General features: G+C 38.6%; 1 protein-coding gene across 20 annotated transcripts in view; it reads right to left on the minus strand.

Moving 5' to 3' along the window:
* Nucleotides 1-13263, minus strand: part of obscnb (obscurin, cytoskeletal calmodulin and titin-interacting RhoGEF b) — a 55045-nt gene extending 41782 nt beyond the window's left edge. For 15 of the 20 annotated variants that reach the window (XM_016669697.1, XM_016669710.1, XM_016669705.1 and 12 more), the window contains exons 1-14: nucleotides 13054-13262; nucleotides 8912-9994; nucleotides 5786-6055; nucleotides 5332-5592; nucleotides 4261-4566; nucleotides 3908-4174; nucleotides 3684-3790; nucleotides 2865-3033; nucleotides 2453-2728; nucleotides 2083-2364; nucleotides 1661-1936; nucleotides 1306-1581; nucleotides 907-1188; nucleotides 545-826 (exon numbers count right to left, since the gene is read on the minus strand). In XM_016669697.1, coding sequence (XP_016525183.1) covers nucleotides 545-826; nucleotides 907-1188; nucleotides 1306-1581; nucleotides 1661-1936; nucleotides 2083-2364; nucleotides 2453-2728; nucleotides 2865-3033; nucleotides 3684-3790; nucleotides 3908-4174; nucleotides 4261-4566; nucleotides 5332-5592; nucleotides 5786-6055; nucleotides 8912-9986 — 4129 coding nt within the window. In that variant the 5' untranslated portion in view covers nucleotides 9987-9994; nucleotides 13054-13262. Of the gene's footprint in view, nucleotides 1-544; nucleotides 827-906; nucleotides 1189-1305; nucleotides 1582-1660; nucleotides 1937-2082; nucleotides 2365-2452; nucleotides 2729-2864; nucleotides 3034-3683; nucleotides 3791-3907; nucleotides 4175-4260; nucleotides 4567-5331; nucleotides 5593-5785; nucleotides 6056-8911; nucleotides 9995-13053 lie in introns of all 20 variants that reach the window. The other 5 variants (XM_016669700.1, XM_016669696.1, XM_016669693.1 and 2 more) reach the window with 2 other exon arrangements.
* Between the last annotated feature and the right edge of the window lie 2020 nt (nucleotides 13264-15283).

A 15283-nucleotide genomic window follows, 5' to 3' on the forward strand; every position in this document is an offset into this window, starting at 1 on the left:
ACTTTATTTTTTTATATCGTTTTCTTTGTCTTTGAAGCAGTAAAGCACTGTTTCAGAGTGACTGTGGTTAAACACACATGATTTGTGTTGTGGCCTCTGCTCCTAATGTAAACAATTAAGATCCATTAATGTGAAAGGCAAAAAAATGATTATTATTTTTAAAGTCGTTTTTACAGATTTTTTATTGGATTAATCTTTAAAGACAATTTGTCAAAAATATGCAATCAGCAAGTCAAAGCTTTATTAAAACCGAAGGTCAAAAATCAGCTACAAAAATTTTGAATCAGCACTTCTACTTTCAGCTACTGTAAACAAACTTTTTACTTGTTCATGTAGGATTTTCACACTTGTTCATGCTGACTCGGTCCATTTAGGAAGTTGCTTACTTTGTGTTCTTCTCTGTCTTTTATTTTGAACCCTTCAAAAAAAGTGCTAACAAAAGGTCCAAGCAATAGAATGTTTCAGAAAAGCAAAGCTGTGAAATAAATCCAGTGTAATGGTATATGCCTACAACAGAAAGAAGTATTGTTTTCTTTTCTCCTACCTGCCACATGAATCTTAAAAGCCAACTTCTCAGTCCCGGCCTCACAGATGTATTCTCCAGCATCCTTCTTCTCTACACTGTCGATCATCAGCTGGCGACTCTTGCCCTTTGACTCTGTATGTATGGTTTTACTGGATTTCAGCAACTTACCATCCTTGTACCATTTCACCTCTGTCTTTGCATCAGCAACCTCGCAGCTCAGAGAGGCTTTCTGCGACAGAGTGGCTTTCACCTCCTTTTGGACTGACTCCTTGTTGAAGAAGACTGACTTAAGCTGGGTCTCTGTAAAAATAATAATGGAAAACATCTTGAAGCTGCAAACTTAGGTATATGAAACGTTGGTGTATAAAAAAATGCCTTACCTTCAACATGCAACTTAAAGGGCAGCTTTTCAGACCCAGCCTCACAAATATACTCTCCTGCATCTTTTCTTTCCACGCTTTCAATCACCAGCTGGCGAATCTTGCCTTTTGATTCGGTGTGGATTGTTTTGGTTGAAGTGAGCAGCCTGCCATCTTTGTGCCATTTCACCTCTGTCTTGCTGTCAGAAACCTCACAACTCAGAGTGGCCTTCTGGGAAAGAGTGGCTTTCACTTCTTTCTGCACAGAATCCTTTTTGTAGAAGGCAGACTGAACTTGCACATCTGTGTGAAGTAGGAATATATGACTTTGTTATCAATAATCTACTTTTTAGTATCATTTCCTACAGCTTCTGTACAATACGTTGACCATCTACGTGTCAGTTTAGCTCTGGATTCTACCTTCCACCTGGAGTTTGAAGGAAAGCTTTTCCGCACCAGCCTCACAGATGTACTCTCCAGCATCTTTCTTCTCCAGGCTCTCTATCACAACCTGGCGACTTCTGCCTTTTGACTCTGTATGTACCGTCGTACTAGAAGTGAGCAGCTTGCCATCTTTGTACCACTTAACCTCTGTCTTGGTATCAGACACCTCACAGCTAAGCGTAGCTTTCTGAGACACAGTGGCTTTGATATCCTTCTGGACTGACTCCTTGTTGAAGAAGGCTGACTGGGCCTCTGATTAAACAGTCATGAAAGAAAACATATCAGTAATTTCTCCTTAACAGTCCGATTTATATGTGCCAAACATTTTTACCTGCCACATTGATCTTAAAACTCATCTTTTCAGACCCAGCCTCACAGGTGTATTCTCCTGCATCTTTCTTCTCCACGCTGTCAATCACCAGCTGGCGGCTCTTGCCTTTTGATTCAGTTTGAACCGTTTTGCTGGAAGTCAGGAGTTTGCCATCTTTGTACCATTTCACCTCTGTCTTCACGTCCGCTACCTCACAGCTGAGGGTGGTTTTCTGTGAGAGAGTGGCTTTCACCTCCCTCTGTACTAACTCCTTGTTGCAGAAAGCAGACAGAGCCTCTGAAAGTAAAGCCAATAAAAAAATACAGTATTGGTATGAATGGGATTTGGGACCAGCAAACAGCTGGTCTTGCATGTCAAAACATCCTGATCAGGACAACTTCAGTGAAAACCATATTTCAAATTAACTGGTTCAGCCTTCCTACCTGATACAGTTATCTTGAAGACCAGTTTATCCCCTCCAGCTTCACAGGTATACTCTCCAGCATCAGTCTTCTCGATGTTTTCAATCACCAGCTGACGGGTGCTCCCCTTGGCCTCCAAGAGAATTCTCTTACTTGACTCCAGCAACTTTCCATCTTTGTACCATTTCACCTCCGTCTTAGTGTCTGACACATCACAGCTAAGTGTTGATTTCTGGCTGAGGACGGCTTTGACGTCCCTCTGAACTGACTCTTTATTGGAGAATGCAGCTACTGCTTGGGTTTCTGAGAATAAAAACAAAATGATCTCAAATTTAAAGCACCTGCATGACAACAATTTACATCATGTTACAAGCAGAAATATCAGTCTTACCTTTTATCTTGACATGGAATGTGACTTTATCAGCTGCTGTCTCACAAGAATAATATCCTTCATCATTTTTCTTGGCACTTTTAATGATAAGTTTCCTTTGGGTCCCTTTGGAGATGATAGTTGTTCTTTGGTCCTCACTAATTTCAACTTTATCTTTTTTCCAGACAACAACAGCACTTGCAGAAGACACCTCACAGGTCAGCTCAAGATCTCCTTTAAGGGATGATGACATTCCCATGGGGCCTCTGGCTTTATTGAGAAATTTGGCAGGCTCATCTAAGCAGAAGTAGAATAAAACAAAATTAATTCCAGTAAATGTAGTCGATGGTTTCCGAAACAAAGCTTTTAACCCAGGATGTTATGTGTCCGTTAGTGCAACGTTATAACCACTTTAAAGTTCTAATTCACTTACCTTTCAGTGTCAGCTGAATTGACATCCTATCCTCAGATAAGACACACTCATAAAGACCCACATCTTCCTCTGTGACATTGTGAACCATCAGGATTCTCTTACGATCTCTTATAATGGATTCATACTTCTTCCCCATTTTCACCTCTCGCCCATTCTTCAACCAAGCCACCTGAAGAACCAAACAGTCCAGTTTACCAACTGCACTCGTAACACTGAATTAGCCTTATCTTCCCATTAGTACTAACCAGAATCCATAAAGGCATTAACACAGCATAAAGTCACCACCTCATATAGTGTTCTGTATGCTGGCTAATAGTGTGTTGACAGTAAGTTTGCAGCTGTGCCTTTCTATTTCCAAATAGTAAACTTGAAGTGCACTGAATGAAATGTAAAAACCAAGGGCTGTTATCTAACCCAATCCTGATTTAAGCTTCCTGCCTGGTGTGTTCCTTGGTCTTCATAAAGCTGTTAGAAGCCTTCACTAATTAGCTGTGTATACAGAGAATTATTGGTAATCTCTTTTATACTAACTAGTTGACTTCTGATGGATATTGGTTTCACTAGATTTTAATTTAGTGTATCATCAAAAAGGGGGGTGATTACATTTGCACACCAGATCTTTCAGAGTTTTAGTTCTCCAAAATGTCTCTAATATCACAGTCATGCTATGGCTTCTGCTGGCTACATGACTAAATCTGAAAAGGTCTGAGGAGGAAATGCAAGGCTCTGTAAGAGGATACATTACTGTCTTCAACAGGATTTATTTTTTAAATATGAAAATGGTCAAAGTGGTGAATATAAGATGTTTTGCACACAAACCTGAGTTTCATAGTCTGACACTTCAGCACTCAGTTGAGCCGTCTCTTGGACGCTGCAGGTTACGACCTCTGGATGGTCGGACTTGTTGGTGAACCTGATAGGGGGTGCTATAGCATATTTTTGTACTTAAAATACATGACTGAGTAAAACATAAAGCTTGAGAAAACAGATTACTCTGATAAAAGCTAAGTGCAGAAAATAATCTTTTTTTTTAAACGACATACCCTTCACAGATAGGATGCAAGTGCTCTGAGAACCTCCACCCACAAATTTGATTTCGGTTCCATTCATTTCCATGGTCACGACACGAATGAGCAATGTGTGAATGTTCTTAGATTTGGTGATAAGATATTCTGATCCACTCCGCAGGAGGCGTCCATTTAGGGACCAGAAGCCTGAACAAACAGCCGACAACTCCACAGAGATGGAGAATTCCTCTCCAGAGACTGCAGAGCTGTCCATCAGGCCCTTCCTGATTTCTGCAGTGGGTTCTGGATAACAGAGACAAACAAAGTAATTTATTAAAAAGCAAAACACAGAAAACAGATGCTTTTCAAGAAAAATATGAAAGACTTACCAAGGTAGAAGCTGCCAGGTACTTCCAGAAAGGGACTCTGGCCAAAGTCATTTGTGGCAGAAATACGGAACTGGTAGCTAGCTTCCTCTGCAAAACTGCTTATGGTGATCTCTGTGGTTGTGAGGATTTCTCCAGCATTGCATCTCTGCCAGGTAGAAGCACCAACCTTCCTCCTCTCCACGATGTATCCTTTTATGGGTACGGGACGGTCACTGTCAGGGGGAGACCAATGAATGGTGATGGACGAGTCAGTCTTGTTCTGCACCACAGCATCGACTGGGGGATCAGGAGGATGCTTCCTGGGAGCTACAGTAGGGAAAAAAAATTAAGATGTTCCTTTGAGTGCAATAAATTTTCATCGTCTCTTTTTTTCTTACATGACTATTGACAGGTTGTATGGGAACCTTTTGCCTACCATTATTTATGATAGTTCATCTAATAGCTAACCTACAACATTGTTTATGTAGCATTAATTTGACATTAAGAATAGTATTTACAACATCTAATGACATGTTTTGATGAAAACACAAAATTAAAACAATAGGCATTAATGCACATGCATTAATTTACTTTATTACAATTTGTTCTACATACATCCTATAAGTCAATTCACATGAAACTTAGACTAATAGAACTTGAAGTAACATACTTAAAATGTCATATGATTTATACTTCTTAGCGCTTTTTTGTCTTTTACAACTCAAACGTTTGTAAAACTTGAGAGCCCTTTTTTTTTTGGTGTGGGGGCCATGATGAACCTTAGTGCTGTTACCTCCATCATATCTCAGTAGCCAACTATGTCTTCAGACATCTATTTATAAACGCATTATTTGTTTCATGTATATATGCATACATTGCGATTTTTTTGGCATAGATATTAAAGCCATGGCAAATTTGGTTTTAGGTTAGACATGCTGGGAATGCAGATTAAAGGACACTGCAGTTAAAGGGCTCTTGGAATAGGTGGAGGCAGAACTAGATGCTCACCAAGGCCAACATTTCAATATTTACTGCAATATGTTGCACAATTTACCATATATAAGAAAAGTCTTTAGAAATTATTTAACTCACCAGCGACAGAGAATCGCGTTGAAGTCTTACAATCTCCAGCCACAAAGGCCACCTCTCCAGAATCATTTGCCTGGCAGTCTTTAATTGTTAACGTGTACTGTCTAAGAACACAGGCAATTGAAGTACGGGAATCTTCCTTCAGTTTCTCGCCATTGCGAGTCCAGTAGGCATCTGGACAAGGATGCTCCAGCTCAACACAAAAGATGACGGTGTCACTGACTGGAACGATGGTCCTCCGAGGAAGCTTCTTTGTGATATTACCTGGTAAATGGGCGTAAGATTATACATGATAATATTTGCAGCACAAGGAACAGCAAATATAAGCATTCATCTCAACTTTGTTAACCAGTGTGGTCACAACAGTAGCTGCACTTGAAAAATTATTTTTGAAACAAACGTCTTCAAAATTACAAATAAGATGCCTGAAAAAATCCAAAGAGAACAGTTTCCCTACCCAGGACAGTGAGCTCAGCCACAGTGCGGCTGCCCTCTTTCATCTCGCAGATATAAACTCCATCGTCATTAGTGGTGACATTATGTATGGTAAGGCGACGCAGGGTCCCATCCTCATCCATGCGATATTTAGTGTTTTGCTCCAGCCTAGTTTCCTCCATGAACCAGTCGGTCTGAGTGGCGATGAGTGGCACCTCACATAAGAGTGTGGCTGAGGTCTTTTCTTGTACCTCCACATCCTGCAGTTTCTTCTTGAATGGCACCTTTGGCTCTGACAAACAGAAAAACAACAAAATCTGCAAATTTTTAAAATGACATAAAATGTTCTAAAGTGTAGAGCAATCATTCGTTAGAAGGTAGGAAATTACACATTAGTTAAGTAAAAGTGAAGGAAATTCAAGATTAAATGCAGTGCACTCCAAAATTATTCTCACTTCTTGTAAAGATGTGTAGAAATGCAATAAAATAAGTTTAAATTGAAGAAGTATAATGTCAGTCAAATGTAAGAAAAATCTAACTTTTACGTGATTAATTATTAAAGAAAAATATTTGATTTATCCTTTTTAAGATAGTCAGATTGTCTGAACTCAGATATTTTGTGTTCTGGTATTTCTGTGTTTTAGTCTGTTTTGCATCATTTTCATCATATATGTTCTTATACTGATTTTATTTTATTGTTTTCTTTTCTTTTAATCCTGTATGTTTTTATTTACCTTGCAAGCCACTTTTGTCAGTCATGTTTTTTTCAGACATGCTATAAAGTACAAATTGACATTCAAAAGGCTAATATCTTGCAGACACGTTTTAACATGGGAAAGACAGCAGAAATCCTTACAAATTACAATTTTGGTGTAAAGCCCAGATGTACTTATCAAAGTAAATAAAGGCTTCATGAACAAGTAACATAAAATAGTACAATTCTTCTGAATAACTGAATATTTTTTGATTCATATAGGCAACTTTTATTATGACTTTCATGGAAAAGAAACCGCTTGAAAACAGCACACTCTCTCCATATATATCCATCGTTCCTCATCATCAGAGTGCATGAAGATTTTGAATCAACACAAATATATGATTTACTGATGTCATCCTCTGAGCTACTTTTCTTCCTGGAGGAAGTGTCACTTGCAGTGGCCTAGAAAGGGTGAGTTCATCTGAGAAACTGTGAACTACTCATCACCAGTAGGAAATAGATGAAACACAACACCTACTTCCAAAGGGTCGAGGTGAATATAGCCATGTAATTTATGGCCACTGACATTTAGGTAAATCTTAGGGAATAATACATTGATTTAACATGGTAATTACAGTTATAGGTAGCGTATGGCATATTACAGACCTTTTTAATGAGAAGCAAATGTGTGCTTATCTGCAGCTGAATGTGCTTATCAACAACTGGAATCTACAATTGTATCTATAATATGTGAACTTTAAGAAAAATAATTTTCTATCATTTTAACTGTACATGTAGGTCTATGGTTCCCTAAACTGATGGGATATGGGCTACCTTTAGTGCTACAGAGGAAAAAAAAAAACTAAAACACTAAAAAGGCATATTTAAATAAATGTTGAACAAGTGCTAATATATCCCTATTCATCTACTTCTGAAGTCCAAACTTGGATACTATAGGTATCGGCAATCGGTAACATGGACTAAAACATTAAAAGAAAAATCTGGGTGTTTCTGTTAAAACAGTTTTTGTTAAATTAAAATATTAAATTGAAAAACACAAATGTTCTTACCCTTTTGGGGTCAAAAACAAACGAGTAGAAATTTCTTGAAATTTAAGTTTTGTTGGATTTGTTTTCATATTTAAATATATAAAAATTATAAAAGGCTTGCTTTCTGATGGCCCACCCCCCTTATCTCAACTTGTGCTAGCAAAGCACCTCATAATATTATTGATTACACTTTGCAGAGGAGAGTGTTTCTCACACTCTGCTCACAATTTAATACAAATATACTATATTTTTCATGTTGATAAAGCAACAACAAAAAATGTTTTTTTCTGTTTTTTGGCTTTGGATTCTAACGCAGAAATTCAATTATCAAAACATGCATGAACTGAGATGAGACTGGCACAGTTGCTGGTTCTGTTGCCTGGCAGCAAGAAAGTTCTTGGTTCAAGTCACAACCTGTGCTCTATCTGCATGTCGTTCCTGCGGATACTCAGGTTCTCACCAGGTACTTTGGTTTCCTCCTACAGTCCAAAACATGACTTGACTTATTGGGCACTAATTTCCCTTCAATTATGTATGCATGGTTGTTTATAATTTGTGTGTCTGTGTTGGCCTATGGTAGACTGTTGCACTGTCAAGGGCATATATACCATGCCTCTCCCCAAATGACTGTCCTACAGGGATAAGCAGATGTAGACAACGTTCACACCCAAATTTTTAACTTCTAAGTACTTTGCCATTAATTTTCCCAACTACAATGTTTGTGATTTAAACTTTAACACGTAGATAAGCCATTTCCTAGAAATACATTGTCAATGGATGTTAGTTGTTTTTTTGTTTTTTTTTTAGTTTGTCTTTTTACAGCATTCCCAAGCAAACAAGACAAGTCAAAGTCCTGCTGTACTGCAGCTCTACAAAGCTTGTATAGGTGGTGGTACTTGGAAAGCTTAGTATCCATTGAAGTTGTACTTGATACAAAAATGTAGATAATGGAGCAGCATCTATTTAAGATGTTGCTGACATAAAGAAGGGGTGGCCCAGGCATAGCCCAAGGGACAATGATGTGCCACATTTTTAGTTTTTAATTTATTTTATAGTTAACATTATCACACATCCTGTTAATCACAAGCAAGCGTAATGACACATTTTACTTCGTCATTAAATTTAGCTAAATAAACCAAGTGTCTTCAAAGAAAGAGTGTGACTAAATGTAAAAATAGAATAAGACAATTTCCCGGCCAGGAAGCAGGTAAAAATAAATTTAAAAAAATCTCAATAAAATATTATTTGCAATCACAAATTTTTAAAAAATAAAAATGTGGATATCACTGCATTAGTGTGCATATAATGTGTTTTCATGATAGTTGCAAAACATGCTAAAGTAGTTTAGATGTACACAAAAGATTTCTTTTTTTCTCAATGAGTGAACATTTTAAAACCTTACCTTTGACTGTAACCAGTACAGCACTGTAGGTCTGGCCTGCCATATTGGTGGCATTGCATGTATAGAGACCATTATCACTCTGCTTGCAGTACAGGATCTTGAGGATGAAGTTCTCAGCGTGATCCTCATAAATGACGTGCCTGCGTCCCTCACTGATGTTAGTTCCGTCCTTCCTCCAGATAATGTGTGGTTTGGGGTGACCCGTCACAAAGCAGCTGAGTTTTGCATGTTTGCCCTCAGTAACAGTGCAAGTGCGGGTGAAAACACCTTTAGGTAGACTGGCCAGTGCAGACGCCCTCAGCTCCTGCTCCAGGCTCAGGGAACTCAGGGCATCGGTCATGTTGGCTTTGGAGAGGGAGCTGTTTTCCTCCGTGCGAAAGATGGAGATGTCCTTCTTCATTTCCTCTTTGCGCTTTTGCATGTGCGAGAGGAGAGAGGTACTCTTGTCTGCAGACATGTGGCGAGCATCCTGAGTATCCACCACCAGAGCTGCAGCAGCCTGGGAGCGGCCCACAGAGTTCTGGGCCCTGCAGATGAACGTTCCGCTGTCCAGGTTGCGCACACCTTGGATCTTTAAGGTGCTGCTTTCGCTGTCGGACATAATTTTGATGCGGTTTGTTTCACCTAGGTAGCGCCCGTCCTTCTCCCACTCAAAGGTGGCCTCAGGGTGAGCCACAACCCGGCAGTGGAAAACAACTTCTCCTCCTAAAGCCACTCTTGTGGAAGTAGGCTTCACCATGAAAACGGGGGCCCTCTGAGACATCTCCGTTTGGAGGGCCACCTTCAAGGTCACAGCAGCATAAGCTTCCCCGATGTTGTTTTTGGCTCGACACATGTACTGACCACTGTCCTCCAGCGTAAGGTCATAGATGGTCAGACGGTAGATGTCTCCGTCTTCCACAGTTTTAAAGCGGCCCCCAGACGAAAGCTTGAGCTTGTCTTTTTCCCAGGTGATTACTGGAGTTGGGTTGCCAACAACAGTGCAGCTGAGTGTAGCATCCTTGCCCACACCCACTGTGAAGGCCTTTGGGCGGGTGAGAAACCTGGGGGCTCCTCCAAACAGGTTTTGATCCATTTTTACTTCTGTGATGAATAAAGCATATAAAAAGACATTAATACAGCTACTACAACAAACAGTAATAAAGGAATAATCTAAGGACAACTTGGTTTAAATGTGACAACTAAATAGCAGGGTCAAAGAATACATATAGTAACATCAGTTCACACAGAACTGATTTTTTTTCTACTCCTTGACCCCAACCATGACTCCAACTTCCTAGAAAACAAGCAAAGTTTGGTGAACAAACAAGTGGTGAACAAAAGAAAAAAAATAGCTGTCTACAGAAGATGACCAGCAGCTGAAAGTATCTTAACCATTTGTTAAAGCTGCCACCATGTTGTGACAGTTTACTATGAAACAGATAGTCTGTGAAAAGATCAATCTCCTCCACCTCCTCCCTGAGCTGCTACTAGCTGTCTAAAGAAATGGACTGTTCTGACCACAAACAACCAATCAGAACCAGGAGAACAGCCGTAGCGCTCTCAGTCAACCTTTCACTCACTACTAAGTGTGCTAAAAGGAGGTTTTATAAAGATTGTTTGAATTTCTGTGAGTAATAAATAAATTGTTTTTGTTGTGTAACTGTAAAAAGAGTAGAGAGACAGGAACAATCCACATAGATTGAACACCGTGTTGCTCACCTTTTCCACTGGGACAGAGAGCAGGGGTTATGCTGTTATCAGGGCTAGAGCTGCTGCTGTCTGAGTAATATGTTAAGTGTGGTAGGAAGTACAGGTACAAGTTAAATATATGAATATGTTAAATTATTTCCTTCATTCATTAAATGCTAGTGGAATGGAGGCAAACAGTAGTCTGTAGCTCAGCTAACTATGCTAAATGGTTGACAATTTCGCACATTCTACCCACCTCTCTTGGAGAAAAACTGGGCTATAAATTGACACTCTTGTCTTTGTTCACATCTATACATCTTTCTTTTTGAAACCCTGACTTTATAATTTTTCTTGGCGACACAGTAACAAACACAGTCGTTCTTGTCTTCCACTGGTGCTGAACACCGTCACTGTCAAGCGCGCTAAGCAGGAACGAACCATTTCATTCAGATACAGGGGGGTGTTAGGGGCAAATATAGATGTGTGCTTTTTGGTCTGTGAGTGGAACCTTAAATTTTTACTGCTAAAACAATTTTAAAAACACAATAAGATTAATTTTGTAATTGACAGGGCCCCCAATTTTATTCTATTTCTATAAGAAAAAGAAATTGTGGGGGTGGGGGCTGTCGGTCAGGGGCCCTTGGAATTGTCCTAACTTGACCGAAAATAATCCTCCGCAGAAGAGAGGATTTTAGGTCAAAATAGGAAAAAACGCATTAACATTGACAGTCCTAATTAAATACAGTTGCGTTGTGCTAGAATTTAATTACCTTCCATCTACATTTTGCCACGGCTAAATGTACAATTACACCACGGCTCACCTGGTGTAATTGTGCATTTGCTGAGTTTATCATACCAACTACAACACCACTAAGTACAGTTGTACACGGTATCATTGTTGTTTTTTTTGTTTTGTTTTGTTTTGTTTTGTTTTGTTTTGTTTTGTTTTGTTTTGTTTTGTTTTGTTTTGTTTTGTTTTGTTTTTTACACAGTATCATTGTAAGAAGGTATGGAGAAGCACCATGACGTGTTGAAGGGGAGTATGGGAAAGGTAGGAGCTTCTTAAAACCACAGAGGTATATTTCAAGATATCAGATATGGCTATGATGTTGTAAAGTTATTTTTTTAAATATACTACAACATTTTCATAACACCTGAATGTAAGTTAATTATTAGACTGTGTTATAAAATGGCACTATGTGCCTGAAAAATCATAATGCCTCCTCTTTGCTGTGATTGTGTTTAGTTGTGCTTCTTTGGTAAAACATTACAAAGTAATTTTTTTAAATGTTACTTTTTTATCTTAAAATATAACTGTAACTGGAATCATTAGATTTTTTTATGTACTGGCCCTAAACAGTGACAGTATATTTTGTTCTGATATGTTAATGCACTGTGCCCAATACGTTTTCAATGTGGATGATGTTAATCAAGGAAGTAAATTTAAGTTTAGTTATTTTTGGTGTCAATGAGGTGTTTAAAATTAAGTTGGGTACAGTACTGTGATGTAAGAAGCTATTTTTAAGGAAAGTATTTTTTTTTTTACTTCGTGACCCTCCTATGTGGTTCATTCAACTCAGAGAAATCAAGCAAGACTTGACCAAATACTAAAATCCTTTGACATTTTAGTATTTGGTCTTTTCATTTTCCTTTGGGATGAATGAAGTATTTTTGAGTTTAGTTGAATTGAACCTCAGTCTGTCATGGAACAAGATTGATTTTAAAGTATCAGCAGGCGTTGTATACAGTAATTGTACAACACAATTGATAAAACTAAATATATGATATGATACATCATTATTCATATTAAAGTCATGGATTAAATTCTTAATCACAGCCAAATGAAACACCTCACATTTTACCATTTTCTATGTGGACTCTACATTATTATTTTTATTTATTTATTTTTTTTATGAAATGAAAAAAGACATAAAACTAGAATTAAGATCGGTATATTTATAGCTGGCAGCTCCTGTAACATTATACAGTCTCCTGTTCTTCCTCTCCACACATTCATCAAGACAACCACATAAATCCACGCAGCCTGTTCAATAGTTTAATACCACAACAACAACAACTGAATTCCCATGTAGCAAGGTCATACAGAAAAGATAGGTGCCTTTCAAAGATCTCTATTTGCCAGCTTTGTCACCTCAGCGGCTCGGACCGCCTGTCCCAAAAATAACCTCAGCTGTCAGAGCCCATCTCTGCACATTGCCATTTGTAGAAATGAAGTGCTCTTTGATAAAGCTCCTACTTCGGAAACATGCGTTATTTCTAGCACAGTCCATTTTCTCTCTCCCAAACTGAGGTAGACAGAAATTTCTAAAACTGGTTCTTAAATACAACAAGTGACATATACAAAACCAATACTGGAAGTTGTAGCCAGAGCTAACTTTAATCACTCAGTCATAGAAAATTAAATTATAATTCTTAAAAGTGATATTACTTTAAACTGATACATTATTTACCTTTGAGTCTTCAACTTCTCAGGTAAATCAGCAGCTGAGTCAAGTGACTATTGGCTATTACTAAAAAATTCCAGATTAAGGACCAGCTCCAAGTTCAGTAATCCCACCAAAAAAATGTTTGTTCTTCTTTGTGCACAAATATCCGTGAAATGATAGTAAATCCAGAAAGATGGAAGTCCCCCAGTCTCCTGTGGTGGGCGGTTGACTAGACTCCTTTTTCTTTTCTTCTCTGAGGGCTCATGATGCCAAATAGCTGACGTTCCGAGTTTAGCGCAGCCTCCTTTCCAAAATAGATCCTGTCATTTGCAGAGAAGATAGGAGATGGCCTCTGTTGGACAGGCCTGGTAACGGAGACACAGACACTGGTCTTTGTGGCCTGTCACTGCTGCTGGCTACACTCAGTTGAACAAAGAAAAAAAAAAAAAGATGTAACCAGGAAGAAACATGCTCTTTACCTGCAGAGAGGAAGAGTTATGGCCAGATTTAGAAAGATGTGGTGCCCTGGGCTGGGACCTGTCTTAGTTGACAGTAAATCAAAGCTCTTTTAACTGGTTAATACTATTTAGATATTCAATATAATTTGTTTATTGTTGTGTTTTGGTTCAATGAAGTAAAAGAAAAAAAAATTCTGATTTTTATCAGTTTTTACCAACTTTCCCATGTTGAGTGTCAAGGGCAAATGATATTAACAAAATCAACAAAAAAAATGTGACACCGCCTTAGGTACAAGACAATATATCTTCTAATGAATATTCTAAAAGGAAAAGGGTCAAGACTAAATCAACATGCAACTAAGTAAACAATTGACAATGTACAGTGAAGGTGGTAATGGAACTTGATATTAATCTGAATGTGTGACTGCCTCCAAAGGAGCTGTTATTTTGAGGTACAAATTAAGAATAAAGGTAGTCTTCAATCATTCCACTAACTTTGCCCAATGCATTAGCACTGACTGCATCAAAACAGACACAAATCATGACGTGATCACCACCATGCTTGACAGCTGGGAAAGCATTTTCCCAGCTGTCAAGCATCGTGTTTTGAATCTTGCTTTGAAGCCTCAGAATATTCTCCTGGCCATTGTAGCCACTGACTCCTGTTTTTACAGCCTGATTCTCATTTACAGAAAATGTACTGATATAATTGGGTCGTTGCATAGAGGTCGTGGCATGTTGTTTTCCCACAGCTACTACTGTGACAGCTGCAACTTAAGCATCTGACCTTTTATTAAAACATGACCTCATACTGAGTAAGAGGCCCAATTAATACTTTTTACTGGTTTCTAATCTGTAACATTTTTTTAACATGACAAAATCACACAGAAATTGTTCCACAAACCTAAGATTGTAGTATTTTAAAATGGTCACAAAATGGCTAATTTTAAAAAGTTAGCTCTTGTTTGCCTGGATGATTCATTTTAAATCACTTATCAAGGATTGATTTATGACTTCCACTGTGGGACCCTATTCCTTTACTTCTGTGGTATTTTCTTAGTCTTTGCCTGTGGGCTTCCCCCTCCCAGTTCCACTGACTGACAGCAGCAGGCCTCCTGGACCCTCATTTAACCTCTTCGAAACTCTAGCAGACACTAATCCACTATTGCTGCTGGTCTCTGCCTCATCCTGTTCTGTCCACTGTCTTTGGTTTCCATACCGCAGAAAGAACCTAGAGGAGCTGCCAGATCTGATCAATGACTCTATAGCTGTTGAAAGCTTTTAGGTTATTCACGTGTCGTCATGTAGAGGTGTAAAATAGACAATGATTTATGAGAACTTGAGTTATCCTATCCTAAATTTGTGACAAGTTTTTTTTTAATCCAAAAATTCCAGTAGGCTGTGATGATATATGGTATATTTTCAGAGCCATTGGTAGATGTTTAAAGCTTACTGTTCAACACACCAGGGAAAGAAACTGCCACACAGTGCCTATTTTTGCATTAAAGTATTTCTGTCTGATGAGTGGAGGAGCAAAAATTAGATGCAATGTATGCCTCCCAGTGTGAACTGCATGGACCTTTTTCTGACCTCCCAGTCATTCGAAAGACAAAGGTCATGGATGTATCGTGTTCACAGACCCAAACATTCATGTTACCACCAAAACATTTGCCTGCAAGGTGAAAGTCGAGGCAAATGTTATTGTCAGAACAGCAGATGGCGCACCTGTCCTCCAGAAGTAAAAGGTGTTGGAGGAAAAAGCAGCTGGCTGTTTATTCATGCATATTTACAATGCA

Source organism: Poecilia formosa, unplaced genomic scaffold (assembly GCF_000485575.1).
Source record: "Poecilia formosa unplaced genomic scaffold, Poecilia_formosa-5.1.2 Scaffold27, whole genome shotgun sequence".
Classification (NCBI taxonomy): domain Eukaryota; kingdom Metazoa; phylum Chordata; class Actinopteri; order Cyprinodontiformes; family Poeciliidae; genus Poecilia; species Poecilia formosa.